Source organism: Colius striatus, chromosome 12, assembly GCF_028858725.1.
Source record: "Colius striatus isolate bColStr4 chromosome 12, bColStr4.1.hap1, whole genome shotgun sequence".
Lineage (NCBI taxonomy): Eukaryota > Metazoa > Chordata > Aves > Coliiformes > Coliidae > Colius > Colius striatus.
In genome coordinates, this window is record NC_084770.1 from 27,581,861 (window position 1) to 27,608,434 (window position 26,574).

The window sequence follows — 26,574 nt, forward strand, 5'->3', positions numbered from 1 at the left end:
CTGCCTCACCCGCCCCAGGCAGCGGGCTCCCGGGGCTGGTTCCCCCCACGGGAGGTGACGCTTGTGCCGCGCACGTGTTCGGCATCCGCGGGGAACGCTCTCTGCGCTTGGCCTAATTAGCTGGAAGGGAGGAGGAGAGAGCCAAATCCAAACCATGTGCTGACCTGCAGGCCCCTCCGCCCGAAAGCATCCGTGTTGAACACTCTCTGGATCGTTAATAGCTCCCTGGGTCCTTTCTGCACGTCCTCCCCCCCCTCAAACGCACGGGGCCTGTTTGGGGGGTGGGGTGGGTAGGGCTTTGTGCTTTTTCCCAGTGTTTTTCCAGGGCTGCCTTTTGTGGGAGGCAGCTGGCAGCGCCGGGGCTGTGAACGGCAGCGGGGGGAACCGGGGAGCAACTGCTCATGGATCTGGTGCAACCCAAGTGCTGTGATGCTGCAGAGAGATGGGCTCGGGGTGGGCAGAAGGACCTCTGCCTCCGTGCCTCGCTCCCAGATGCGGCATCTGCCTCTCCTTCAGCTTTGCAGAGAGCAAGCCTGGCCACCCAGCGCCTGGCAGCCTCCTTAGCCCGCTCGCCGGGTGTCTGCAGAGCCGGGGTAGAAGCACCAGGTCCAAATGCTGCTCGGCCCTGTGCTGAGGTGTTTTGCTGAGGAGCATCGCTGGTCAAGGGGGCCAGAAGGGCGGGAGAAGCCTGGGATGAGCTCCTGGGATACCCCCAGAACCTGCCCCATCGTGACAGCCCCACCAAACGCACCCCTTGGGGTGGGCACGGGAGGTCCTGACCCCGTTGTGGCGGCCACTGAGAAGCTGGGCTCCCTGGATGGAGCTGCGAGCCGGGGAAAGGGACATTTGCTTCTGGAGAGCGAGCGGGTGGCGGCGGCCAGAGCTCGGCCAGATGGTGTAGGGAGAGGGCTGCATCCCCCCGTGCTCCTCCCAGCCTTCCCAGCACGGAGCTCGGCTTCACACCGGCTCCAGCTCCTGGCCCAGAGGAAATGGCTGCTGGCCGGGGCCCACAGCTGCTTTCCCCGCTTGCTTTGCTGCTTTCAATTTAACGTCCTAAGGAGCAGGGGGAGCGTTGTGGTGCTTTCCCGTGCGAAGCCTGCCTGGAAGCAAACCCTTCCCTCACACTCGGGATGGCTGCTGCCTCCCGTCCTGCCCGTCTCCAGAGGGAAAACCCTCCAGCAGAAACCCGGGATGGGTGGGCAGCAGGTCGGTCGGTGCCACCACGTCCCCGTGTCCCTCGGGAGCCGCGCCGGCAGCGGCGCCTGTCACGGCACAGCGGGGGCGGCCAACGGGACTTTCGGGAGCACGGGGCACGAGGCGGGCGCAGCCCCCGCCGCGGGAGCCCCCCGGTGCCAGGCGGTGGATGCCCGGCCCGGGAGCTGGCGGAGGAGCCGGGCGGGAGCCGGCGGCCGCAGAAGGGCTGCGGGGAGGGGAGGGGACGGGAGGGGAGGGGGCGGCCGTGCCCCGCTGCGCCCCCCCCGCGCCGTCCCGCGGGCCAGGCGAGGGGCGAGCAGCCTAATGCCTTCCAGAAGATCAGCTGTAAGTGGCCGAGGGGGTAGCTCATATCAAACTCATAAAGCCTTTATTGGTTTCCCGGGGGAGAAATCCGGATGTGGCCGTTTATTTATTTTGGATTTTCCTTTTTTTTTTTTTCCTCTTTTTTTTTTTTTTCTCCTCTCTTTTCCTTTTAACATTTTCTTCCAGGAGATTTTTAAAGGGACAGGGACTCCTGGCCGTGCTCGGCAGCAGGGCTCGGCAGGGCACGGCTGCACGCAGGCAGGGGTCCAGCCGAAGGTGCCCTGGCATCTCAGGGGGTTTGGCAGACGCCAGGGTCCGGCTTCGGGGCCGCCCCGAGGGGGCACAGGTCCTGGCACTGCCAGGGGCCAGGGCTGTGTTCCGGAGCCCCGGAGCGTTGCCCTGGGTGCTGCATCGTGCTGCCGCCAGCCCGTCCCCGAGCCCGGCCAGCCCTCGGCCCTCGCTCCCTCCCGCGCCTCAGTTTCCCCCTCGGCAGCGGCGGCCGCGGCTGTGCCAGCGCTGCTTTGGGAGCACCCTCGCACGGATGGCAGCGCAGGGCCCCCGATGAGGCAGACTTTCCACGGCAGCCTCCGCGGCTGGTCCTAACCCAGTCCTGCTGTTGTTTGCTCCTTCGTTTCGCTCTTTACATAATTTGTTCCTTGGCCCTTTTTCAAACGTACCTCGCCATCGTTACAGCAGAGGATATTTATTCAGCGGGGGTGTGGAATAACACGGAGAACCTCTGGAGCCGGGGACCGGATTCCTGCACCATCCCGGCACCGGGGGCAGGCGACAGCCCTCCCCAGTTTTGCCGGGACCCTGGACGGCTGGATGGGGGTTGTCCCGCGCATCCCCTCCCGCTGCACCCAGGCACCCGGGTGCCGGTGCCGTGGGACGGGCTGGGCAGAGCCGTGGGCGGGGGACGGGGGCTCACGGCCCCGCTTCCAGTCCTGTCACTTGCCCCAGCACCTGCGCCGTGGCGGCACAGGTAGCGCCCAGCTCTCGGTTAACTATCACAACTCACCGGTGCGTTGCAGAGGGGTCTCCTGGGGGCAGCCCCGCCGGCGTTCGGGGGGACTCATTTGCTGATGATAAACGGAGGGTGGGTGTGGGGTTTATTTTTTTTTCCCTCCGGTGAAGACAAAGAGGCTCTTGAGCCCAAAGCGTAACTTAAAACATGGCATTCCTGAAAAGAATTTCCTGATAATATTTTTAGCACCTGAAAAAAAAGGGGGGGGAAGGAAAAAAAAGCAAATAACACAATTTTTTCTATTCCAGTTCTTTTTTTTTCCCTTCAGCCCTCTGTTTTAAAGGAGCAGAGGGGACCCGCTGCTGAATTGCAGCTGAGGGACGGCGGAGCCGCGGCTGCCTCCGAGAGGGGCTCTGCACCCACGCGTGTCCCTGGGTGGCGGCTAGCTGGGGAGCAGGGGGCGGCCCGAGGTTGCTCCGTGGGGGGCTCGGGAGGCAAGGAAGCGGCTGCGAACCCCGCGCCGGGACCCCACAGCCCCCGCTCCCCGGTGAGGGGACCAGGCACCGGGACCCCATCGCTCCCCATGAGGGGACCCCGCGCCGGGACCGCACCGCCCCTCCTGGGGGGGACCCCCACCGCCCCCTCGCGCCCCGCCCCCGCTTCATTTGCATGTCCCCGCCCCCGCCCCCGCCCTCCCGGCGCGCCGGGCGCCCATTGGCTGCCCGCCCCTGCGCTATGCAAATGCAGGCGGCGGGGCGGGGCTGGCGGGGTGAAGGCGTCCCGCGCGGCGGCAGCGCTCTCCCGTTCCGCGCCGCCCGCCCCGGCTCCGTCGCGCTCCCGGCCGCGCTCCCGGCCGCGCTCCCGATCCGCCCCGGCCCCGCTCCCGGCCCCGCTCCCGATCCGCCCCGGCCCCGCTCCCGATCCGCCCCGGCCCCGCTCCGCGTGCCCACTCGCGGGCGTCCTTGCCGCGCCATGCCGCGGTGGCCGGTGCCGGCGTGAGAGGCGAGCGGCGGGTCGCAGCGGCCATGCGGCGCCTGGCGGGCTGGGCCGTGCTGGTGGCCCTGGGCGAGTGGCTGTGGGCCGGCGGCGTGGTGCCGCTGGCGGATTTCTACCCCTTCGGGCCCACGCAGGGCGACGCCGCCACGCGGAAGCAGGACGACGGCGGCTCCGAGCTGCGGCCCCTCTCTGTCCCCTTCCCGTTCTTCGGCGCGGGGCACACCGGCCTCTATGTGAGTACCGGGGGCAGCGGGGCCGCCCCAGCTTGTTTGCTTCCTGCGGTGTGTTTGGGTCAGTTTCGGTTTGTTTGGGTTTGTAAGCGCTGTTCTGCTCGGAAGGAGCCGAGCGCGTCCGGGTTTCCACGGGGGCTGTCGCCTGGTGCCCGTTTGACTCGGAGCATCGCGGCGATAACGATGCGCTGAGGGCAGCGGCAGAGCCCGCGGGGCCACGGCTCGGGGAGCGCTTGGAGGGGCCGGGGCCGCCGCGGGGGTCTTGCCGGCACGGCTGGACGAGGCCCTCCCCCCGCAGAGGGGAGCCCCGGGCTTAGCCCCGCCTGGAGCTGAGATCCCCCGTGGGACCAGTCCCCGCAGCGCTGTGCCGCGGGGGTCCCGGCGTCAGGGAGCCGGGCAGGGCTGGTGAGTGGTGAGAGATGGGAGCAGGCACGCTGCGGCTCCTGGATGGTGGCCCTTGCCGGGAAGGAGGCGGCAGCAGGCTCTGGGTGCGATGCAGAATAAACACAGCTGCCCTTTGGGCTGTGTTGCAGCTGGCTGGGCTGGCCGTTTGGCACCATCCTCTTCTTTCTGGTCCCTGCACCCGCTGAGGCGGCCGGGCTACCGGGACCCCTGCTGACATGCTCGCTTGCAGCCCTCCAGCCCCACGGAGGGGACCGTGGCTGAACCCTCAGTCATGCTTGGCCCGTCCTGTCCCTCAACGGTTGTGGCCATCGGGCAGAGGAGCAGCCTGGAGTGCCCCGTTGTTTCTGGAGCCTTTTGGGCAGCTCCGCCCCCAGATGCCTGCCCTGTGTCCTGGGGTGAGGTCTGTGCTCCCCACTCCAGCTCCTGCCTGGAGCACTGAATCCTCCAGCATACTGGTCCCTTCTCCCTGGTTTGCTCTGGGCTGACCGGTGATCTGGAGCTGCCTGGCAAAGGAGATGGCTGAGCATTGCTTCGATGCCTGCTTGGGCATCGTCCCACCACTTCAGCTAAGTGCAGGATGTCCTTGGTCCCCACTGGTGGGTTTTTTTCCCCCCCTGATAAAAGCACCAGCCCTGCCATCAGGCTGGAGGGACCAGGGCTTGGGGCTTGAGCCGCCATGGGAGGAGGCTGGGAGAAGCCAGGTGACATGATGGGTGTTCCATATGAAATCTGGGGCTTGAAGGGGCTGTGGGGGTCAGAGGAAGGTGCGTCCCCCTCTCCTGAACCGAGATGAGCCCCCATGGCTCTGCAGGGCCAGCTCGGCTTTCCCCCAGCGCCGGGGTTTGTGGCAGGGCTGCTCCTCCCCAGGGAGCTGCTGTCCCTGGGAGCTGGCTTGGGGCTTTGCTCACCTGGAAACCTCTGTCCTCGAGCGCTGCCTCCAGCCACCCCCTCCTCCTTCGCAAAAACCAGCAACAACAACAAAAAGCCCTTCTTGGCTCCAGCTCTCTCCCATCTTGCTTTAATCAGGGGAAGAATGTTCCTCTGCGGACACCGCGGGGTTACAGAGGCTTTGAGAAACAGGAATCCTCTTCCCTTTAGTCACAGCAAGGACTGCCCTGTGTTCACATGAGGGGCTGGGGACCCTTCTCTGGGACTGGGGACCCTCGATGCCATCACAGCCCAGCCTATTACTGCCTGGGCCTGCGAGTAGCCATGGTGCAGGCATCGGCTTCATCCCGGCTCCCGGTGGCACAGTGACTCCCAGTTCCTTGCCGGCACACGAGCGTGGCACTGCTGCTGGCCCCTGTATGCCAGGGCTGCTCTGTGCCAGGGCAGCTCTCTGCTCAGGAGCCTCCTGCCTGCTCTGTGCCCCTCCTTTCCCACCCTGCAGCCCGGGTGCTGCAGGACTGAGGTGTTGTGTGCTGGGGATCTCAGCTGGGGAGCTGCGTGCTCCTGCCTGTGCTGCTGCTGCTGCCGGGCAGGGAAACGGAGCGCCTGGGAGCTGCCCACCCTGCCAGGGTCTCCTACCGGGGAATTCGGGGCTGAGGGCAAGAGTGTTTCACTTTGATCCCTGTCCCCTTGTTGCTGGCTCTGCAGCAGAGCAGGCAGAGGTTCTCTTCCCTTCCCTCACTCCTGCTGTGTCCCCTGGCCAGGAGGCAGCACTCCAGGCAGCAGCATCCACATCTCCAGCTTCCTTCCCTGGGCTGAAGGCTGCCTCTGCCATGCACGCCTTGGCTGAGCATCCCAGGACTGCAGTTATCCCAGTTAATTAGTGCTGGGGCAAGGCTTGGAGCGTGCAGTGCCTTGCCCTGAGTGTCTGGCATCTCCTAGCTTAACGAGAGCAGTGTGCTGAGGCCCAGCCAGCACTGGGGGCTTTGCATGGAGCAGTGACATTGGTCACCTGGGGACCATATGTCCATCAGCTCACTCGGAGCACTGTGTGTGCTAGCGGATGGACTGCTGCCCAGCGAAATCCCCCTCCTGGCATGGGCACAACGTAGCCCCAAGGTGTAAGAGAGCGAGGAGTGACCGGCACAGCCCCTGTCCCCACCAAGAGCGCGGCTGCGAGCTGGCCAGGCTCGCTGGGCGCTGTTTGTTTAAAGCACCGGGGCCGCTGCAGTTTTCTCAGCTGTTCCACTTCCCCCGGCCCGGCTGCGGCGGAGAACAGGGCTGGGTTTGTTCAGGCAGCTGCCGCCTCACAGCCACACTCCGGCTGGGCTGGGGGGCTGCAGGCGCTGGGGCACGTCTCCGTGGCCAGGGCAGGGAGCAGAAGCGCTCCAGTGTTTGTGGAAAGGGGGGCGGGAAGGTGAGACGGGAGAGTGCGGCTGAAGCGCGGCTTCCTGATGGTGCAGGGGGACCAATGGTAGCCCCTTGTTTCTCCCCCTCTGCAGGTGAACAACAATGGGATCATCTCGTTCCTGAGGGAGGTCTCCCAGTTCACGCCCGTGGCCTTCCCCATCTCCAAGGACCGGCGCGTGGTGGCCGCGTTCTGGGCAGACGTGGATAACCGGCGGGCGGGCGACGTGTATTACCGGGAGAGCACGGAGCAGCCCATCCTGGAGCGCGCCAGCAGGGACATCGCGCAGTACTTCCCCGAGTTCCCGGCCTTCTCCGCGCAGTGGGTCTTCATCGCCACCTGGTACCGAGTGACCTTCTTCGGGGGCAGTTCGTTGTCGCCGGTGAGTGGCCGTGGCAAAGCAAAGTCAGGGGGTACCACTTCTCTCCAAGGAGCACCCCACCAAAGCCTCGGTGCCTCCTGCGTGCAGCGCGGCGCTGGCGGCAGGGCTCACTGAGCCCCGCGCCTCTGATGCGATGCCGTGCTGGGACACAGCAGCTCTGGGCTGGCAAAAACAAACTCTTCCCTTTGTGGAGGCTGCGAATCACCAGTGGCACCCCCCCCCAGGCAGCCTCTGCCCAGCCTCTGCCCAGCCTCTGCCCAGCCTCTGCCGAGCGTTTGCCAGCCTACCTGTGGCCCTGCTGAGGAGCTGGTTGCAAATGGGGTTTGATACCTTTCTCCCAGAGGCCTGATAGCCACATTTCTCCCCATTCTTTTGCCTCCCCCTGGGAGGAGAAGCAAGCTGTTCCGCTGGCTGTGGTGCTGGGCAGGGGGATCACAACACCTTAGGGTTAAAAGTAATTAAACCCAACTACCTTTTCTAGCAGAGGAGAACGGCAGGTCGAGGAAACACCCCTTTGCTAAATGCTCCTTCTGTCATTTTGTTTCCTGGCCAGTTTTTGGGTGGCTCTCCTGCCCGCTCACTGCTTTCTCCCCGTCCCCGCTGCAGGTAAACACCTTCCAGATTGTCCTCATCACGGACGGCAAGCTCTCCTTCACCATCTTCAACTATGAGTCCATCACCTGGACCACGGGTATGCACGCCAGCAGTGGGGGGGACATTGCCGGGCTCGGCGGCATCGCAGCGCAGGTAAGCGGCGGCCGCGGCCTCCGGGGCGCCCAGGGAGCGCATCTGCCCCGCCAGCCCCTGCTCTGGGGGTTCTGGAGGTGGAAAGCTTCCCCCTGCTCTGACTTCTTCTTTTAAGGTTCTTAAATATCCATGTGTGCTCTGGCTCCCAGAGCTGAGACCGTACAGGGGGGGCTTTGTTATTCCAAACCCACAGGTCTTTGCCTTGGCTGCTGCCTCCTTGTCCCTTTTCCTTCCTAACCTCGGCCTTTAAGAGCAGCTGCCGCAGCCAGCGCAGCTTTCGCTCGTGTTTGGATTTCGTCCTTGTGTGCGCTGTTGTGTTTAAGGGAGAAAAAGCCAACACCCACACCTGCCAAAGCCCCAGTGCCCGTTTGGATGTGTGAATTTACCGGCAGTTGATCCGTGCTTGGCTCGCTGCCGCGGGCAGGGTGCCGCAGGTGGAGGGGAAGCCGATGGGCTCTGAAGCCCGGAGGGGGCTGGGCTGGGCAGACGCTTCGCCCCGTCGTGTCTGAGAGGAGCCGTCGCGCCGCAGCCGCTTCCCCTGCGCTCTAGTGACGTCTCTCCACGCTCTGCCCTTGTCGTTCCAGGCAGGTTTTAACGCCGGTGATGGAAAGCGCTACTTCAACATCCCCGGATCCCGCACCGATGACATCGCTGACGTGGAGATGACGACAAATGTGGGTATCCCCGGGCGCTGGGTGTTCAGAATCGATGATGCCCAGGTGCAAGTGGGGGGCTGCAGCAATACAAGTAAGAGGACAGCAGTTAGGTTTATTTAACTCCCAACCCGACCCCACACTGTTCTCCAGCCCCGTCTTTCCCTGCCTCAACCCCCACGGAGACGGCTCAGAGGGCATGGGGAGGGAGGGGAGGCAGGGGAAAGTCCTTTGGCCTGCTGCGGCTGGGGACGGCACCCATGGGCGCCCTGGGGCCCAGAGAGCAAATGGGGAGGGGGAGGAAGACTTTGGAGATGAAAAGAGCCTGTGGGGAGCAATGAGGGAGGCTGGGGAGGAGGCGACGGCGCGCAGGCAGGACCCCACTGCCCTGCTGCTGGGCAGGGCACGAGGGGCTGGCACCCTCGGGGCATGCACATGTGTGCGAGCCCCAGGAGGCCGGGGCGAGCCGTGCCGGGGGCTGCTGAGTGCCAGGCTGCCCTGTGGGGCTTGGGCACCAGGACTGGGCCACACTCCCCATGCCAGGGGCCCTGACACATCCCCCACAGAGCCAACGGCCTCCCATACCTCATCCCCACTCCTTCCCGGCCGTGTTCTCCTGCCCGTGACCTGCGTGTGTCTTGTGTTACGGGTGCATTTACTGTACAGGGGCTCTCTCCGCTCCCCTCTGCCCTAGCTGATTACACGAGGGCACCCACAGGCTGGCAGGGCCGACCCCGTGCGGCTTCTCCGCCTGGCACAGGAGGGATGAAGCCACTGCCCTGTCCCAGGGGAGCCCGGGAGGAGCAAGCCGTGCCCCCTGTGAGGCAGGCAGCCCCCGTGGGCTTCCGGAGCAGCCGCGGGAGCCGGGCGGGCGCGGGGTTGGCGGCGGGTGAGCGCTGCCGGGGCGCGGGCTGAGCGCAGCACCGCTGTGCTCACAGCCTCCGTCTGCCTGACACTGCGGCCCTGCCTCAACGGGGGGAAGTGTATCGAGGACTGCATCACAGGGAACCCCTCCTACACCTGCTCCTGCCTGGCCGGCTTCACTGGGAAGAGGTGCCACATCGGTGAGTGCCGGCGCCGCGGGGAGCGGGTCTGGCCGCCGGCACTGCCGTGGTGTGCAGGCAGCCCGGCCACCCCTGCCGCCGCCCTGGCCCTGAGCTCCTGCCCCAACACGGGGGCTCTGTTTCAGATGTGGATGAGTGTCTCTCCCACCCGTGTCAGAATGGAGCCACCTGTCTCAATGGTGACGGCAGCTTCAGCTGCAGGTGCCCGCCGGGCTTCAGAGGCACCACCTGTGAGACTGGTGAGCACGGGGCCGCCGCGGCGGGGATGGCTCTTGGCCACGCTTGGAAGGGGGGAGGCCTTGGAGGCTCTGCTGCTCCTGGAGGGAGAGAGAGACTTTGAGACCAGGGCTCCTGCAGCAACTGCTGGGCCCGAGCGGTTTGCAGCAGCTGGCTTGGACTTCAGCCTGCTGCAGGCAAAGGGAACTTGCGCTCTGGCCACGAGCCCTTCCTGCCGGCAGCCGGCTTGGCCGAGGGCTCTGCTGAGCGCCGCCGCCAGCACCGCGCTCTGCCACCACTCCCGTAGCGAGAGAACTTGGCGGTTGGTGCTTGAACACGAGTCTCAGAGGCCCTGCTTTGCAGGTGATGCTCTGGTCCCGAGCCCCAGGAAGCCAGCGGGGACTCTCCCAGGCCCTGGCAGGGGACGTGGTGGCCAATTCCCTCCCCACTGGCCTCTGCCGGCCAGTGCCAGTGCTGCCAAAGCAGTTGGCTCCCAGGGAGCCTTTGCACCAGTGGAGAAGGCGAGCAGGGAGTTGATGTTCAGGGAAGGAAGCGAGGCAGAAACGCCCAGCGCGGCACGCTGGCACCCCAGAGGTGCTGGGGAACGAGAGGGCTGAGCTGCCCGAGGAGGGTTTTTGGGAGGGACGTGGCTGCTGTCTGCCACGGGGGAGGGTGCATTGGTGGCTCCAAGCCGTGCTGCCTGCTCCCAGCATCGCCATGTGTGCAGAGGATGCCACGTGCTGGTCCTGTGCCTAGGTTGATCCCAGCCTCTTTTTTTCGGTGTCCCGCTGCAGAAGAGTCGCCATGTGAGAGCAGAGAGTGCCAGAACGGCGGGAGCTGCCAGGCACTGAATGGGACGGCGGTGTGCATGTGCCAGCCGGGGTACACGGGGACAGACTGCCAGGCAGGTGGGTGGCAGGAGCAGTGCCATGGCGGGAGACGGTGCCCGCTCTGCTTCACCCCGGCTGTTGCTTTGGGAGGGGAGCACTCGGTGTTGCTGGTGGTGGCGCTGACCTTTTCTCCAGCCGTGCCTTCCCCCTCCTGAGCGAGGTCCCTCATGGGGAACTGGCAGCGCCTGACTGCCCCTGGCCTTCCCTTGCAGAGGTGGATGAGTGTGAGTCCAGCCCGTGCCTGAATGGTGGGCGCTGCATGGACATGGTGGGTAACTACAGCTGCGTGTGCCCGGAGCCCTTCGTGGGACAGCGCTGTGAGACAGGTGCCCGCTCTGCCTGGGGCCGCGTCCCTGCTGCCCATCATGGCCCCTCTCCCAGGCCCCCTGCTCATCGCTGCCTGGCCTTCCCCTGCAGACTCATCTTCCTGCGAGGACCGCAGCTGCCGCAACCGGCAGACGTGCAACTACATCCGCCCCGGCCGCTACATCTGCACCTGCTCCCCGGGTTATTACGGCAACAACTGCCAGTATGGTGAGTGGGGATGTACCCAGCAGGGTGCTGGCGCCGGGCAGCCGGGGGGAAGGAGCAGCGGCTAAAGAAGGGCTGGTCAGCTGCAGGTGATGCTGAGAGGCGGGGGGCAGCGTGCGGGGGGCTGCCGGGAGGGAGCCGCTTCCATCGGGGCTGCACGGTTGCAGTGGGGTCTCGGTGCGAGGCAGGGCTGGGCCAGCTGTGCCCCACAGGGCTCCCTGGGTGTCCTGCTGGGATGGCTCTGGATCAGCCCCCTGGATGTCCCACAGGCGGCCCCCGTGTGCCTGGCGCCTGCCTCTCCCACCCGTGCCAGAACGCAGGCAGCTGCCTGGAGACGGAGCAGGGATACGTCTGCGAGTGCCAGGAGGGCTACACCGGGCAGGACTGTCGTGACAGTGAGTACCGGGGTTCTCTGGTGGGTGCCATGGCTCTAGGGGAGCCCTAGGGAGAAGCAGCTGTACTGCAGAGCTTGCTTGGGGTTGCTGGGCTGAACAGTGTGCAGCCCACTGAAGGAGGCTGTGCCTGGGTGTCAGGGGGATTGTAGCTGCTGCCCACCCTGAGTTCCCCTCACATCTGGCAAGGCTGTGTGGGCTGTCCCAGCCCCACAGGCAGGAGGGGTCCTGGGAAACTCCCGTCTTCTCTCTTGCAGAGCTCTCGGAGGGCTGCGAGTGTCGCAACGGGGGCAGTTGCCTGGAGGGGAACGTCACCGTCTGCCAGTGCCCACCTGGGTTTTTTGGTCTCCTCTGTGAATTCGGTAGGTGAAGCTTTCTCGTGCACTGGCTTTTCTCCCTGGGATGCTTAAGCCAGGCAGTCTGTGGGGCAAGCAAGGAGGCAGCCTGCCTGTGCCTGAGCCCGGCACGGCAGCAGTGGCACACACTCCATTGGAGCCTGAAAATACTGTCCTTTGGTGAGGAGGCAACACTTCCACCTCCGTTTGCTTCCCCTTGAGGGGTACCTGCCCCAGCCCTCGACTCTCGGCCCCAGCCTCTGGCCTCAGCTCGTCTCTCTAGTGGAGGGAACCGCAGCCTCTCGCTCCACTCCACAGCTCTGTAGGGAGGGGTACAGAGTGTCCTGTCTCATCAGACCCTGAAAAGTTAGGAGCCCCTTGCTAGGTGCCCTCCAGCCGCTGGCTGACAGAGGCTGGTGCTGGCCCTGTGTTTGCAGAAGTCACCACCACGCCGTGCAACGTGAACACGCAGTGCCCGGATGGCGGGTACTGCATGGAGTACGGCGGGAGCTACCTCTGCGTCTGCCACACCGACTACGGCACCAACCACAGTGAGTGGGGCTGTGGGACCAGGGCTGTGCAGGGACACGGCCATCCCCGGGGAGCAGCCCCTGCTCCCCTGCCCGTCCATCCCCGCTGACGCCCTGTGTCTGGCTCCTCAGCGATGCCGTCCCCCTGCGACTCAGAGCCCTGCCTGAACGGGGGCTCCTGTGAGGCTCACGACGACTCATACACCTGCGAGTGTCCTCGAGGCTTCCTGGGCAGGCACTGCGAGAAAGGTACCCGCAGGGAGCTCCTGACAGCCCCAGGGCCTGGCGGGGTGGGGGGAGAAAGGCTTGGACCCTTGTGGGAGATGAGCAACTGCTTGCTGGGCTGTGGCTGGAGGTGGGTGCAGGTCATCCCATCCCATCCCATCCCATCCCATCCCATCCCATCCCATCGCATCCCATCCTGCAGGGTGGAGGGGTGGTTGTGTGGCTCCTGTCACACTCCCTGAGGGTTGCAACAGCCAATGCAGCAGCTGTGTTTGCTGCACACCACCATCAGCATCAAAGGTGTTTTCCATGCCTGAGTTTCTGGCCACACGGTGTGCCTGGGACCCTGGCAGGCGCCTGCAGGGCAGATGCATGGTGGTGCTGCCGAGCCCAGGGCTGTGCAGCCCCGGTGTGCTCGGCTTTGCCGCGGTGCAGGGGTTTGGGGGGCGCTGGCGGGAGATGCTGGCTCTCAGGGCACAGCAGCAGCGTGTGCGTGACCCCCCACTCCCGGTGCTGTCTCCGCAGCTAAGCCACGGCTCTGCAGCACGGGGCTCTGTCGCAACGGGGGCACCTGCAGGGAGGCGGACGGCGAGTACCACTGCTCCTGCCCCTACCGCTTCACGGGCAAGCACTGCGAGATCGGTACGTCCCCCTCCGGTGCTGGCCGCGCGGGACAGGCGGCAGCCACCCCGCTCGCCGCTCAGCCCCGCTGCCCTCTGCCCGCAGGTAAGCCGGACCCCTGCGCCTCGGGGCCCTGCCAGAACGGGGGCACCTGCTTCCACTACATCGGCAAGTACAAGTGCGACTGTCCCCCGGGCTACAGCGGCCGGCACTGTGAGATCGGTGGGTGTGAGCGGGGTGTGCCGGGCCAGGGGAGGCGGGGGGCTGCTGGGGAGGCGCGGCAGCAGCAAGTGAGCCTCGCTGGTTGCTTTGGACCCTCCTCCCTGTAATCCAAAGCGCTTTGGCTCTTCCTCGTGCTCTGCTGCAGGGGGATGGGGGGTGGCCGCCCTGGTTTGTGGGCTCTGCCAGCTGCACAGACGCTATTCTTTGCTCCGCTCTCCTTGCAGTGCCCTCCCCGTGCTTCCTTAGCCCCTGCGAGAACGGTGCTACCTGTGAGGACCTCAGTGGGGGCTACGCTTGTGTGTGCCCCGTGGGCTACGTGGGGAAGCACTGCCAGTCTGGTAAGGGCCTCGCACTGCCCCTGCCAGCTGGGGCCTCGAGCCATTGCTGTGGGCCCTGCTCACCCCCTGGTCTCTCCCCAGAGGTCGATTGTGGTGTCCCCAGTGAGGTGAAGCACGCCCAGGCCTCATTCAACTCCACCAAGGTGGGCTCGCTGGCTGAATACCAGTGTGAGCTGGGCTACACCCTCAGCCAGCACAACCACCCCCGCATCTGCCACTCGCTGGGTGTCTGGAGCGACCCCCCTGAATGCCACGGTGAGGAGTGCCGGGGAGCAGCCGAGCCCTGGGGCACCGTCCCAGCGGTCACAACCACAGCCAGGGGACGCCGGGGCACGCACTCCAGTCCTCCCCTGCCTGTGGTGGACAGAGCCCCCCCGCCCCGGGGACCCCTGCCCCGTGCTCACATCTCTTGCCTTGTCTCTTCCCTGCCCTGGCGCCTGCAGAGATCGACGAGTGCCGGTCCCAGCCCTGCCTGAACGGCGGCCAGTGCAAGGACCACGTGGCCCAGTTCCTGTGCCTGTGTGAGCCGGGCTTCACCGGCCGCCACTGCGAGTCAGGTACGGGGCTGCACCGGGCGCGCTCCCTGGCTGCTGCACACAGAGCCCTCCTCACCCCCAGCCCCACGGAGCAACGGCGGCTGTAAGCCCCACAGCCCCCGGCTGGAGCTGTGCCACTGGCCTCAGCGGCGAGCGCTCCTCTGCCCGGCGAGGGCACAGCCACCGCTCCTGGTCCCGCAGGGGCCGCTGCGTGGGCACCTCCGTCACGGATGGGGCAATGACCTCCCGGCGCCCGTTAAGCCCTGGACCTCGGGATCTGGGTGGGAAGCGATGTGGGGAGGGTCTGTGCTCTGTGGGAGAAGCCTCTGCCTGCTGCTGCCAGCCCAGCTGCTGTGCTGAGGCAGTGCTGCTCCTCCTGCCACCCCACAGATGTCGACGAGTGCCAGTCAGAGCCGTGTAAGAACGGTGGGACCTGCCGGGACCTGCCTGGATCCTTCATCTGCTACTGCCCCGAAGGCTTTGTGGGGACCCAGTGCAAGACAGGTAGAGACTTACCCTTATTATGGGGGTGGTGGGAGGCTGGGCCGTGGGCACTGGGCCGTGGCCAGGGCTGGCACTGAGTCTCGTGGTTCGTCACCCTCTTGAGCACCTTGACTCGAGCACTCACCCTGGGCAGGTGCTGCCTGTCCTTGCCTGCGGTGTCAGGGGCAGAGCTGAAACTGCTCCGGTGGGGATGCGGGAAGGAACAAGGTGTGTCTGGTGACAAATCCCCTTTGGAAGGCATCCACCCCTGCCAGGGGATGTGGCTGCTGCAGGGCTTGCGGGGGATTCCAGGTCTGGAGTGGCTGTGCCAAGCCCCAGGCTGCCCATCCATCCTGCTGCTGCTCGGGGGGTCATACCCATGCTGGGCGTGGGTGGGATTCTGGGTCTGGAGCCCCAGGCTGCCCATCCATCCTGCTGCCCCTCGGGGGATCATACCCATGCTGGGCGTGGGTGGGATTCCGGGTCTGGAGCAGCTGTGCTGAGCCCCAGGCTGCCCATCCATTCTGCTGCTGCTCGGGGGTCGTACTCACGTTAGAGTCAGGTGGGATTCCGGGTCTGGAGCAGCTGTGCCGAGCCCCAGGCTGCCCATCCATCCTGCTGCCCCCCGGGGGTCGTACCCGTGCTGGGCTGCGGGTGCTCACCGCCGGTCTCCCCCTGCCTGCAGAGGTGGATGCCTGTGAGTCAGATCCGTGCCGGAACGGAGGCGAGTGCGAGAGCTACAGGGGCTCCTACCTCTGCGTGTGCCCAGAGGGTTTCTTTGGCTACCACTGTGAGACAGGTGAGGCGGGCAGGACGGCTCGGTGCGGGACGGCCCCTCGGCCAGCCAGCACGGCTAACGCTGCCGGGCCCGGCGTCTCCCGCAGCCAGCGACCCCTGCTTCTCCAGCCCCTGCGGGAGCAGAGGCTACTGCCTGCCCGGCAACGGCACCCACAGCTGCACCTGCAAAGTCAGCTACACAGGCAAGAGCTGCGAAAAAGGTAAAGGCCCTCAGCAGAGGCAGCGGGACGTGGCGTGGGGCTCGACTGCAGCCTGGCGGCGGCCGCCACGCGCCTCGACGCCGTCCGGGACCAGCAGCTCTCCGTGAGGCAGGCAGGGCTGGGGCCTCGGCTCCGCAGGGCAGCCCCAGCGTGGCGGGCGGGCACTGGGCCGAGCCGCTGCTGCGCCGTCTGGGCTCAGCACGAGGACGCCGGGGACGGGTTCCCGTGGCCCCCTGCAGCCATCCAGGCGATCCCTGGGATGCCCTCTGGAGGGGAGGCCGAGGCGTCCGAGGGAAGCCTCTCACCGCTGGCGCTGGCCTCCCCGGGGCCGCGGCTCGCCGGTGCCCTGGGCCCGGTGGGCAACAGCGAGCGCTCGGTCGCCGGCGCTGCCGGGCAGCGGTGTCCGGGAGCACTCCCCGGCTGCTCCTGCGCTGCCTGCGAGGTCCCGGCCGGGCGCGCCGAGGGAGAGAGCCAGGGCCCCATCCTCCATCGCTGCCGCTCTGCCTCTTGCTGCCGGGGTCTGTTCTCTAAAGATTCATGGCGTTACCTCTCCCCTTTGCTTTTGCCCACACCCTGAAGAATTGCTGCCACCAACCTCATTAAAGGTGGAAAGGGTGGAGGACACTGGTGTGTTGATTTCTTGGCACCCACCTGAGGACGCAGCCGCCAGGCAACTCATTGACGGCTACGCCGTGACGTACGTATCCCTCGACGGCTCTTACCGCAGGACAGATTTTGTGGACCGAAGTCGTTCTGCCCACCAATTGCGGGCACTAGCCTCCGGCAGAGCCTACAATATTTCTGTCTTTTCAGTCAAACGCAACGTGAACAACAAGAATGATATCAGCAGGCCCGTCATGCTCACCACGCGCACTAGTGAGTAGCGTCCCTGGGGGGATGGCGGTCGCGAGCGCGCGCGGCCCCAGGGCTGCTGCCGCCGCCGTCCCACCGCTGGCTCCAGCCACGGCCCGGCCCCGCTGCCTCTGGCCTCGTGGATCCTAAAAGCCAGCCAGGGGCCTTTGGAAAGCGCTCGGCACAGAGAATTGCTGTTCTCTTTGCTGTGAGTAAGGGGGAGCTGGAGCTGCCGTGGCTCACCTGGCCCATGCCCAGGGGCGGGTAAGAGAGCCCGTAGTGGGGTTCAGAGCTCAGCGGGGCCGGGCTGTGCCCGACACACCACCCTGTCACGGGACCCAGCATAGCGCGGGTCCCCAATGCCGCGGGGCTGGGCCACAGAAGCCCCCCGGCAGCTGGGCAGCAGGGCTGGGGGAGCTCTGCCAGCCGGGAGCTGTGTGGTGAGTTGCCCCACCGTCCCGCCGGGCTCAGCAGGGAGAGGGCAGAGGCTGGCAGGGACCCGTGCTCTGCGGGCAGAGGAACGGGGCACAGCGGTGCCTCTGCGGGGATGTGGGCAGGCAGAGCAGCTGCCTCCTGAGGCAGGAGGATGTACAAATCAAGTACAAACTGAGGATGGAGAGGATTAGACCTAGAAAAGCTGCCCTCTAACAAAACTGGCACGGTGGCAGGTAAGCCCACAGGCAACATCCCCGCCAGTAGGCTGAGACTGAGCGAAGCGCAGGGCAGAAGGCAGGCACGGTGCTGGCACAGCCGCCTGCGCCCTGGGCCAGGGCGTCTGGGGAAGCCACAAACCAGGGCTGGATGCCGAGGGCAGCGAGAGCCGGGCTCGTGATGACTGCCTGGGCTGCGTGGTGGGCTAAGGGCCAGATCCAGGCACCACAGCCCCTCTGGAGCTGGAGGTAGGGCGCTGGAGCCAGAGGACAACCCCCGGGACTGGCACGAGGCCTTGTGGGTGGGCGGCTCGGAGCTGCTCCTGCGGGACCCCCGGCGTGGGGACACGGGCAAGGGCCGGCGCAACCCGCCGTGAGCCCTGACTGACCGCAGCCCTCTCCGCTTGCTCCGGCCAGGACCGCGTCCGGTGGAAGGCTTTGAGATCACGAACGTGACGGCCAGCGCCATCACGGTGCAGTGGGCTCTCCACCGGCTCAAGCACTCCACTGTCAGTAGGGTGCGGGTGTCCATCCGGCAGCCGGGGGACCTGGCGGCCCGCACCGTGGAGCTGAACAGCAGCGTGGCCAAGTACACCTTCCTGTGAGTGGGGCGGGTGGGCGCCGGGCCAGGCGGCCCCCAGCCTGCCCACGACGCCCGTCACACCCTGCCTTCCTCCTCCCCAGGGACCTGCAGCCAGGAGAGAGGTACATCGTCCACGTCACGACGCTCAGCGGTCTGGGGACGGAAGACCACCCCTCTGAGAGCCTGGCCACGGCCCCCTTCCACGTGTGGACCAGTGAGTGGGGCTGCTGCCACCATGCTGGGGCTGGGCAGGGGAGGGGAAGGGGTGAGAGCCGTCAGGCTGCTGGGGCAGCGCGGTGGGCAGGAGGCACACGGGCAGCTCGGGAAGGGCGGTGGGCTGCCCCTGCCAGAGGCCACCGGCCACCCGAGGCCGGCGTGAGCTCAGCCCTGCATGGCACCGGGTCAGGCCCGTGTGACAGCCAGAGAGTGAGTGTGCCAGCCAGACACGGGTGCCAGGGTGTGGCGGGGCCCTGCCTTGGCGAGGAGCTGGCACTGAGCATCTCCCCGGCTGGAGCCATGCCAAGGGCTGCCCGGGGCACGGCCCGAGGCGGCGTGTGAGCGAGTGGGGCAGCTGCAGCCCAACGATGCCAGCGCCAACCCCTCTTCCTTCCCTCCTCCCACCTGCCCCAGGGCCTCTTCCCCCCCAGAACCTCACGGCGTCCCGCGTGGGCGCCAGCTCGGTGTCCATGGCGTGGGAGCAGCCACCCGGCAGCGCCGCGGACGGGTACATCATCAACGTCACGACGGCGCAGAGCGTCAAGAGCCGCTACGTGCCCAACGGGAAGCTGGCGGCATACACGGTGCGGGAGCTGCTGCCGGCGCAGCGGTACCGCCTGTCCGTCACGGCCGTGCAGAACACCGAGCAGGGCCAGCTGCACAGCGAGCCCATCCACCTCTACGTCAGCACCCGTGAGTGCCCCTCAGGGCAACCCACGCGGCGGGGGGAAGCCAAGGGAGCAAGAGAGCAATGAGCGGCTGGGGACTTGCTGTCCCCGGGCTGTGGGGACAGGGCACAGGCGGGGTGGGGGGCTGCAGGGCGCTGCCTCCGTTAGGGAGCTGCGGCTCCGTGGGTGTTTGATGAGGATGGGCACTCGCAGCCCAGGCGTGTGGCGAGCGTGCAGAGTCCCTCAGAGGGCCCTAAACAGCAGCCTGAGGGCGGGGGACCGGCTGGGAGCTTGGGTCGCTGTGCTGACCCAACCCTTTGGTCTGCAGTGCAGAGGGACGGGGCTCTGGAGAGACGGTGGAACCAGGCCGGGCACCCCCGGGTGCTACGCAACAGGCTGCCGCCAGCTTTCCTGCCCGAGCTCCGCTTGCTGGCGGATCGAGACACAGCCGAGGAGCCCTCGCCAGCCCCCAGGTAGGCAGGCACTGCCCCAGCACTCCGGCCTCTCCCCAATGCAGTGGGCCAAGCACAGCCCCTTCTCACAGCCCCTGACTGCAGTGTGCACGGGCTCAGGCCACGCTCCCGCTGCGCTGGCGGCCCCTTGCCCACCTGCGGAGGTCCGGGCCAGGCAGCCCCTTGCCCACCCATGGGGGTCCGGGCCAGGCAGCCCCTTGCCCACCCATGGAGGTCCGGGCCAGGCAGCCCTTGCCTTGTGAGCAGCCTTCCCCCTGCTGCCTGCAGCTGAGCCCATGGGACTTGCCCCGAGCCTGCAAGTGCTTTGTCCCGCTGCCCCCCAGCCCTGGGTCAGGGGGTGGCCACGGCCTGAGGGACTCGTGCTCGGTGCCCTCACGGCTCTCCTGCCCTAGGTTCACCGAGCTGGTGGATGGCAGAGGCAGGATCAGCGCCAGGTTCGGCCCTGCGCTGGGCAGATCTGTCACTGTGAAGACACGTAAGTGCTCTGCTGCCTTTCTACCTCCCTCCTGTCACCCACTGCCATCTCCGTGCCTCCCCCCAGGACATGGTGGCAGCCAGGCAGGCTGCTGGGGCCAAGCCCTCCCACTTCTCCCTGGACAGGCTAACCCCTGCCCTTCTTGCTAGACTCCTCTCCAGGGAGAGGGGTGATGCACAGCCAGTCACAGGGCCCACAGCAGTGCTGGCTGGGACATGAGCTGCCCTTCTCCCCTGCCTGCAGCAGTGGGTGCCTGGGCAGGGACCCCACAGCCCTCCAGCACAGCCCCTGCCTGCCCAGCAGCCTGAGCCCCCCCCTGCCAACCACAGCAAAGAACCGGGGCAAGAAGCCCTTCACTAGCCAGGACCATCCTCCCTGCATTTGCCATCCCCAGACACCAAGGATACAAGTGCCAGCACAGAGTATCCTACCAGACCAGGGATGCCACGGGGTGGGGAAGGGGCCTGGCACACCTGATTGCAGCCCTGGCCTTGCTGCAGATCTCAGCTCTGCCCCTGCCTCCCCCGAGCCCATATCCCACAGCCCTCAGGAGGGGTGAGGTAGTCACCTTAATTGCAAGGGTGCCAACGGGGCAGGCTGGCTCCTATAAGAGTTGCCTTTGGGTCTGGCCTTGGCTGGAACTGACGTTTGATCCTCTTGTTGCCCAGAGCCAGAGGCTCCAGTGAAGCTGGAGAACGTGGAGGTTTCCAGCCGGGGCAGCCTGGCACTGCAGCTGCGGGAAGCAAAGAGCAAGAGTAAGTCTGGGTACAGAGGGATGAGGGGGAGCTGGGACACACACAAGGGGGCACAGCGTGGGCTCCTGCCCCATCATTACTCCTGGCTCTCCTTTGGGGTGTTGCAGCGTGCTGGGAGCGGTGCAGGGCTGTGCTGGGAGCCGGGCAGGGCTGTGCTGGGAGCTGGGCAGTGCTGTTGGGAGCCGGGCAGGGCTGTGCTGGGAGCCGGGCAGCGCTGTTGGGAGCCGGGCAGGGCTGTGCTGGGGGTGGGTTGCACTGTTGGGAGCCGGGCAGGGTTGTGCTGGGAGCTGGGCAGGGCTGTTGGGAGCTGGGCAGCATTGTTGGGAGCCGGGCAGGGCTGTGCTGGGAGCTGGGCAGGGCTGTTGGGAGCCGGGCAGGGCTGTGCTGGGAGCTGGGCAGTGCTGTTGGGAGCCGGGCAGGGCTGTGCTGGGAGCCAGGCAGGGCTGTGCTGGGAGCCGGGCAGGGCTGTGCTGGGAGCGGTGCAGGGCTGTGCTGGGAGCCGGGCAGGGCTGTGCTGGGAGCCGGGCAGGGTTGTGCTGGGAGCCGGGCAGGGCTGTTGGGAGCCAGGCAGGGCTGTTGGGAGCTGGGCAGTGCTGTTGGGAGCCGGGCAGGGCTGTGCTGGGAGCCGGGCAGGGCTGTTGGGAGCCGGGCAGGGCTGTTGGGAGCCGGGCAGGGCTGTGCTGGGAGCTGGGCAGCATTGTTGGGAGCTGGGCAGCGCTGTTGGGAGCCGGGCAGTGCTGTGCTGGGAGCCGGGCAGTGCTGTGCTGGGAGCTGGGCAGGGCTGTTGGGAGCTGGGCAGGGCTGTTGGGAGCCGGGCAGGGCTGTGCTGGGAGCTGGGCAGCGCTGTTGGGAGCTGGGCAGGGCTGTGCTGGGAGCCAGGCAGGGCTGTTGGGAGCCGGGCAGGGCTGTGCTGGGAGCCGGGCAGGGCTGTTGGGAGCCGGGCAGGGCTGTGCTGGGAGCTGGGCAGGGCTGTGCTGGGAGCCAGGCAGTGCTGTTGGGAGCTGGGCAGGGCTGTGCTGGGAGCCAGGCAGGGCTGTTGGGAGCCGGGCAGGGCTGTGCTGGGAGCCGGGCAGGGCTGTGCTGGGAGCCAGGCAGGGCTGTTGGGAGCCGGGCAGGGCTGTTGGGAGCCGGGCAGGGCTGTGCTGGGAGCCGGGCAGGGCTGTTGGGAGCCGGGCAAGGCTGTTGGGAGCTGGGCAGCATTGTTGGGAGCTGGGCAGCGCTGTTGGGAGCCGGGCAGGGTTGTGCTGGGAGCTGGGCAGGGCTGTGCTGGGAGCTGGGCAGGGCTGTTGGGAGCTGGGCAGCGCTGTTGGGAGCCGGGCAGGGTTGTGCTGGGAGCTGGGCAGGGCTGTGCTGGGAGCTGGGCAGGGCTGTTGGGAGCCGGGCAGGGCTGTGCTGGGAGCCGGGCAGGGCTGTTGGGAGCCAGGCAGGGTTGTGCTGGGAGCCGGGCAGGGCTGTTGGGAGCCGGGCAGGGCTGTGCTGGGAGCCGGGCAGGGCTGTTGGGAGCCGGGCAAGGCTGTTGGGAGCTGGGCAGCATTGTTGGGAGCCGGGCAGGGCTGTGCTGGGAGCTGGGCAGCACTGTTGGGAGCTGGGCAGGGCTGTTGGGAGCCAGGCAGGGCTGTTGGGAGCTGGGCAGCATTGTTGGGAGCTGGGCAGCGCTGTTGGGAGCCGGGCAGTGCTGTGCTGGGAGCCGGGCAGTGCTGTGCTGGGAGCTGGGCAGCGCTGTTGGGAGCCGGGCAGGGTTGTGCTGGGAGCTGGGCAGGGCTGTGCTGGGAGCTGGGCAGTGCTGTTGGGAGCTGGGCAGGGCTGTTGGGAGCCGGGCAGGGCTGTGCTGGGAGCCGGGCAGCACTGTTGGGAGCTGGGCAGGGCTGTGCTGGGAGCTGGGCAGCACTGTTGGGAGCTGGGCAGCGCTGTTGGGAGCCGGGCAGCGCTGTTGGGAGCCGGGCAGGGCTGTTGGGAGCCGGGCAGGGCTGTGCTGGGAGCCGGGCAGCGCTGTTGGGAGCCGGGCAGCGCTGTTGGGAGCCGGGCAGGGCTGTTGGGAGCCGGGCAGTGCTGTTGGGTGCCGGGCAGGGCTGTTGGGAGCCGGGCAGGGCTGTGCTGGGAGCCGGGCAGGGCTGTTGGGAGCCGGGCAGGGCTGCTGGGAGCCGGGCAGGGCTGTGCTGGGAGCCGGGCAGGGCTGTTGGGAGCCGGGCAGGGCTGTTGGGAGCCGGGGAGGGCTGTGCTGGGAGCCGGGCAGGGCTGTGCTGGCAGCCGGGCAGCGCTGTTGGGAGCCGGGCAGGGCTGTGCTGGGAGCCGGGCAGGGCTGTGCTGGGGGTGGGTTGCACTGTTGGGAGCCGGGCAGGGTTGTGCTGGGAGCTGGGCAGGGCTGTTGGGAGCCAGGCAGGGCTGTTGGGAGCTGGGCAGCATTGTTGGGAGCTGGGCAGGGCTGCTGGGAGCCGGGCAGTGCTGTGCTGGGAGCCGGGCAGTGCTGTGCTGGGAGCCGGGCAGCGCTGTTGGGAGCTGGGCAGGCCTGTGCTGGGAGCCGGGCAGGGCTGTTGGGAGCTGGGCAGGGCTGTGCTGGGAGCCAGGCAGTGCTGTTGGGAGCCGGGCAGGGCTGTGCTGGGAGCCAGGCAGTGCTGTTGGGAGCCGGGCAGGGCTGTGCTGGGAGCTGGGCAGGGCTGTTGGGAGCCGGGCAGGGCTGTTGGGAGCCGGGCAGGGCTGTGCTGGGAGCCGGGCAGAGCTGTGCTGGGAGCCGGGCAGTGCTGTTGGGAGCCGGGCAGTGCTGTTGGGAGCCGGGCAGGGCTGTGCTGGGAGCCGGGCAGGGCTGTGCTGGGAGCTGGGGAGGGTTGTGCCATGGCCCCAGGGACTGACAGCCCTACGTGTTGTGCAGGTGAGGGGCAGAACTGCTCCACGAACCCCTGCAGGAACGGAGGCACCTGTGCCAGGGAGGCCGAGTCCTACCACTGCGACTGCCGCCCGGGCTTCAAGGGCCGGCTCTGTGAGCTGGGTGAGTGCCCCAGGGCCCTGCTCCCTCCTGCCCTGCGCCCAGCCTGGCAGCACCCGGCCGCAGGGCGCCCAGCACACCCCGGCAGCACCCGGCCCTCCCCACTCAGCGCTCCCAGCGTGCCCAGGCTCTGCTAGAGAGGGCAGACGGGCTCCTGCCCTGCCCACCTCGCGCTCCGGGTACCATGAGCACGCGAGCTCTGGCTCCTCAGCTCTGTGGAGCCCGGCGCTCCAGGACAGCGGAGGGGAAGGCGAGGAGGCCTCCCCGACCCCAGCCACAGGGCACAGGCAGGCAGGGCCAGAGACGGGCTCGTTGATAGCTCCCCTCTCCTGTTCCCAAGCAGCCTGCAAGAAGGTGCCACACTCGTGCACGCGGCTGTACTCGGAAGCCAAGTCATTCCCTGTGTGGGAGGGAGGCACCTGCCGCTACCTGTGAGTACTGCCTGCGGCTGTGCTCCCCGCTGGGAAGGGACAGAGGGCCAGGCTGCCCCCTCCCCAGGACAGCCTCAGCCCCCAGGACAGCCTCAATGGCCTCCTGTGCCCCCAGGGCCACCTCAGCGGCTGCACTCCAGGGCAGCGTGTTGCTGCAGCGTGTCACCCCCCTCCCCGTGGCGGAGGCTGGATTTGGTGTGTGCCTCCCACACCGCGGCAGCCCCCTGCCCGTGCAGCCCCTGCCCACCTTCCCCCCCTACAAGCGGAGGGCTGGGGCAGTCCTGACACAGGGCCAGGGCACGGGGGGCTCTGCTTGCCCCCTGCCCACTCAGCCCTGTTCCCTGCCAGGGATGTGCAGCCTGCACAGATCGAGAGAGACCCCCCCGAGACTCTCCCCTCGCCCTCATAAAAGCAGACCCAGCCCTGTTATTCCCTACAACTCGCCCCTCTGCTGCCTGCAGGTACAGGAGAGTTTACAAGGTACACCAGGACGTCTGCTACAAGGAGAGCTGTGAGAGCACCGGTTCCCAGAAGCCAGACAGCAGGTAGGGCCAGTGGCACACACTGAGTGCCACCGCCAGCCCAGGGCCTGGGACAGGAGCCCGCAGCCAGTGTCCCCCTCTCAGTGTGTGCAGGGTGCCCAGGCTGGGGGTGGGCTTGGAGAGGGGCATGAGCACCCCGAGCAGAGCACAGCGATGGCTCCATCCTCAGCTCTGCATGTCCTCCCTGCGAGCAACAGCTCAACAGCACTCTCCTCCCTTCTCTTCCAGAAAACCAAGCAACAGTCACACACTGAAGGAGCCATAGTGTAAGTACCTGCTGCAGGCCCTTGGCATGTCCCTGCACGGGGGGCTGGGGTGGTGGAGGGGACAGCACAGACTCCCCATGGCAAGGGCTGTGAGGGATGGATGGCTGCTGGGCAAGGGGCTGGTACCTTGCACAGGTGAGGGTGGGGGCTGGGGTGGAGGTGTGGAAGGCAATGCTGTGCTTCCCTGCAGCTCTGTAGCCTCATGGCAAAGGGATTCCTGCACAGAAAGGAATTCCTGGGCACTGCCTGCCTGTGCAAGGCAAAAGCTGGAGCTCTGGAGGGGAGAGGTTCCCTTCTCCAAGCCAGAATAGGTGCAGAAGGTGGGAAGAGGCAGCTGTGGGGCTTCGGGGGGGACTCTGCCCACCAGCTCATTCTCCTTCTGTTTCTTCACAGAGTTCAAAGCAGTAGAAGCTTCGTCTTTCCTCATCCAAGGGCTTTTTGAAACACCAGGAAGATCAGATACGCTCGCTGGACTGAACACAGCAGGCAAACCTTCCTGCCTGGCACCAGCCTCTCCCTCTCCTCCAGCCCATCAGGGTCACACAGCCTGACCCGCACGCCCAGCCGCGCTCCCTTCCCTCTGCTGGACCAGCACGGCCCTGGCTCGGGCTTGCCTCGCTCCGGCCACCTCTCTGCCCGCAGCTGAGCACCAGACCACCGGGGCTGGCTGCCCACCCCTGAGGGGACCAGCCCCTCCTCAGCCCCCCAGCAGCTCTGCCTGGGCCACAGGCTTCTGGCTCTGCTCAGGCATCAGTGAGGCTGAGCCCAGCGCCCCGCCAACAGCATCTGCACCAACCTGTTTTCATAACCTAAGGTTATAAGTTACCTATAACCCCCAAATAAAACAGTTTAATGCAGACCAACAAGCCTCAGCCATCACCTGAAACGTGACCCACAACGATCTGGCTGGAGGAGACTAGGTGAGCAGCTTCCCTGAGCAGCGAGGCGAGCGTGGGCGCTGGAGCCAAAGCCCTGGGCCCTGCTGGAGGAAACGGAGGCAGCTTCTCCTGCCTGCCTTTCTCCTTGGGACACAACCCCTGGCTTTAAACAAATTTCCATCTCAGAAAGCAATGTAAGGCCTGGAAACAATTTGAGAAGTGACCTATAGGGTGAAGTTTGCCACCTGTGTATCACCACCCCTGCTGTGAGGCTGCCAACCTCCCAGCCCCTGCAGGGCACCATCTGCTCTTGGTGCCCAGTGAACTCCCTCAGCCTTTGCCTTCCCCAAGGCAGAAGCCCAGGCCTGGCTGCTGGTGTGGGGCTGGAGAGGGGGGTCTCACACAGCAGCTGCCCCCCTAGCTGTGCCAGGGCAAGGAACAAGTGTAGCTTAGAAACATTCCTAGTTTGTGTGAGCTTGTACAGCAACACTAGTTAAACATAGGTTTGTGTATTACTGTACACAGTGTATATTATAAATTAATACATACCAGAGAGATATCATAGCTATGGCATAGAGTGTTATTTCCTCAGCAGGGTGGGGAGCAGCCCTGGGGCCACCCTCCCCTCCCACAGACGTGTGTACAGCTGCAGCCCAGGAGACCCTCTCAGAGTAGAACAAGCCCCAGAGTTTGGGTGCTCCTGGCACCCGCCTCTCCCTCCTGCAGCAGCACCGGAGCACGGGGTCATCAGGCAGCAGCCGGGGAGCGGCAGGGACCATGTCAAGCCATGACCTGACCCGCTGGCCAGTGTGCTGCTCCCTTCTTGCATGGCCTCTAGCTCTGCTCCCGGGCGACAATCAGAATCAGATGGACTTGCCTTGTCTTCCTCCAAGGCTGCCTGCTCCTGCTCCAGCCTCCCTGCTGTACATGGGGAGAAGCCAGCCTGGAAGAGCAGGGCCAGAGCAACAGCACAACAGCCTCTGCTGTCCACCGAGGAGGGGAGTTTGGGGCTGCAGACAGAAAGCGTTTGCACCCTCCCTGCTCAGCAGCTGCAGCCAGCCCTGACGTGGGTCAGTCCCTGCAGCCCTGGGCTGTGTGGCCCCCTCGAGCCAGCCCCGCAGCCAGCCCACCATGTAACGCAACCAGCAGGTTTAACCTAACCTTGGAAAGGAACCAGTCCCTCGGGTTTGCCTTTTTTTCTCAAAAATAAACACCTTTTCCAGACCCCGC

General features: G+C 66.4%; 1 protein-coding gene across 4 annotated transcripts; it reads left to right on the plus strand.

Moving 5' to 3' along the window:
- The first annotated feature begins 3,394 nt into the window (after positions 1–3,394).
- SNED1 (sushi, nidogen and EGF like domains 1) lies at positions 3,395–26,560 on the plus strand. 4 transcript variants are annotated; one of them, XM_062005656.1, is made up of 33 exons: positions 3,395–3,714; positions 6,507–6,794; positions 7,401–7,541; positions 8,126–8,288; positions 9,133–9,258; positions 9,384–9,497; positions 10,269–10,382; positions 10,577–10,690; positions 10,782–10,898; positions 11,165–11,290; positions 11,545–11,649; positions 12,060–12,173; positions 12,285–12,401; positions 12,903–13,019; positions 13,104–13,220; positions 13,445–13,558; positions 13,640–13,813; positions 14,002–14,115; positions 14,485–14,598; positions 15,263–15,376; positions 15,462–15,575; positions 16,155–16,451; positions 17,495–17,678; positions 17,762–17,874; positions 18,291–18,569; positions 18,873–19,017; positions 19,410–19,492; positions 20,161–20,247; positions 23,114–23,230; positions 23,571–23,658; positions 24,120–24,203; positions 24,429–24,466; positions 24,860–26,560. In XM_062005656.1, exons 1-32 carry the CDS (start codon positions 3,511–3,513, stop codon positions 24,463–24,465), a joined length of 4,335 nt encoding a protein of 1,444 aa, XP_061861640.1. In that variant the 5' UTR covers positions 3,395–3,510; the 3' UTR covers position 24,466; positions 24,860–26,560. The 4 variants fall into 4 exon arrangements, with proteins under 4 accessions (XP_061861640.1, XP_061861641.1, XP_061861642.1 ...); XM_062005657.1 differs by lacking the exon at positions 23,571–23,658; XM_062005658.1 differs by lacking the exon at positions 16,155–16,451.
- Positions 26,561–26,574: the final 14 nt, after the last annotated feature.

Bases quoted from the DNA above. Each gene is read 5' to 3' on its own strand.
- SNED1 (XM_062005656.1), top strand. From the start codon at position 3,511: ATGCGGCGCCTGGCGGGCTGGGCCGTGCTGGTGGCCCTGGGCGAGTGG. The intron at 10,383-10,576 runs GTGGGTGGCAGG...CTTCCCTTGCAG, and splicing joins GGGGACAGACTGCCAGGCAG to AGGTGGATGAGTGTGAGTCC. The intron at 20,248-23,113 runs GTAAGTCTGGGT...CGTGTTGTGCAG, and splicing joins GCGGGAAGCAAAGAGCAAGA to GTGAGGGGCAGAACTGCTCC.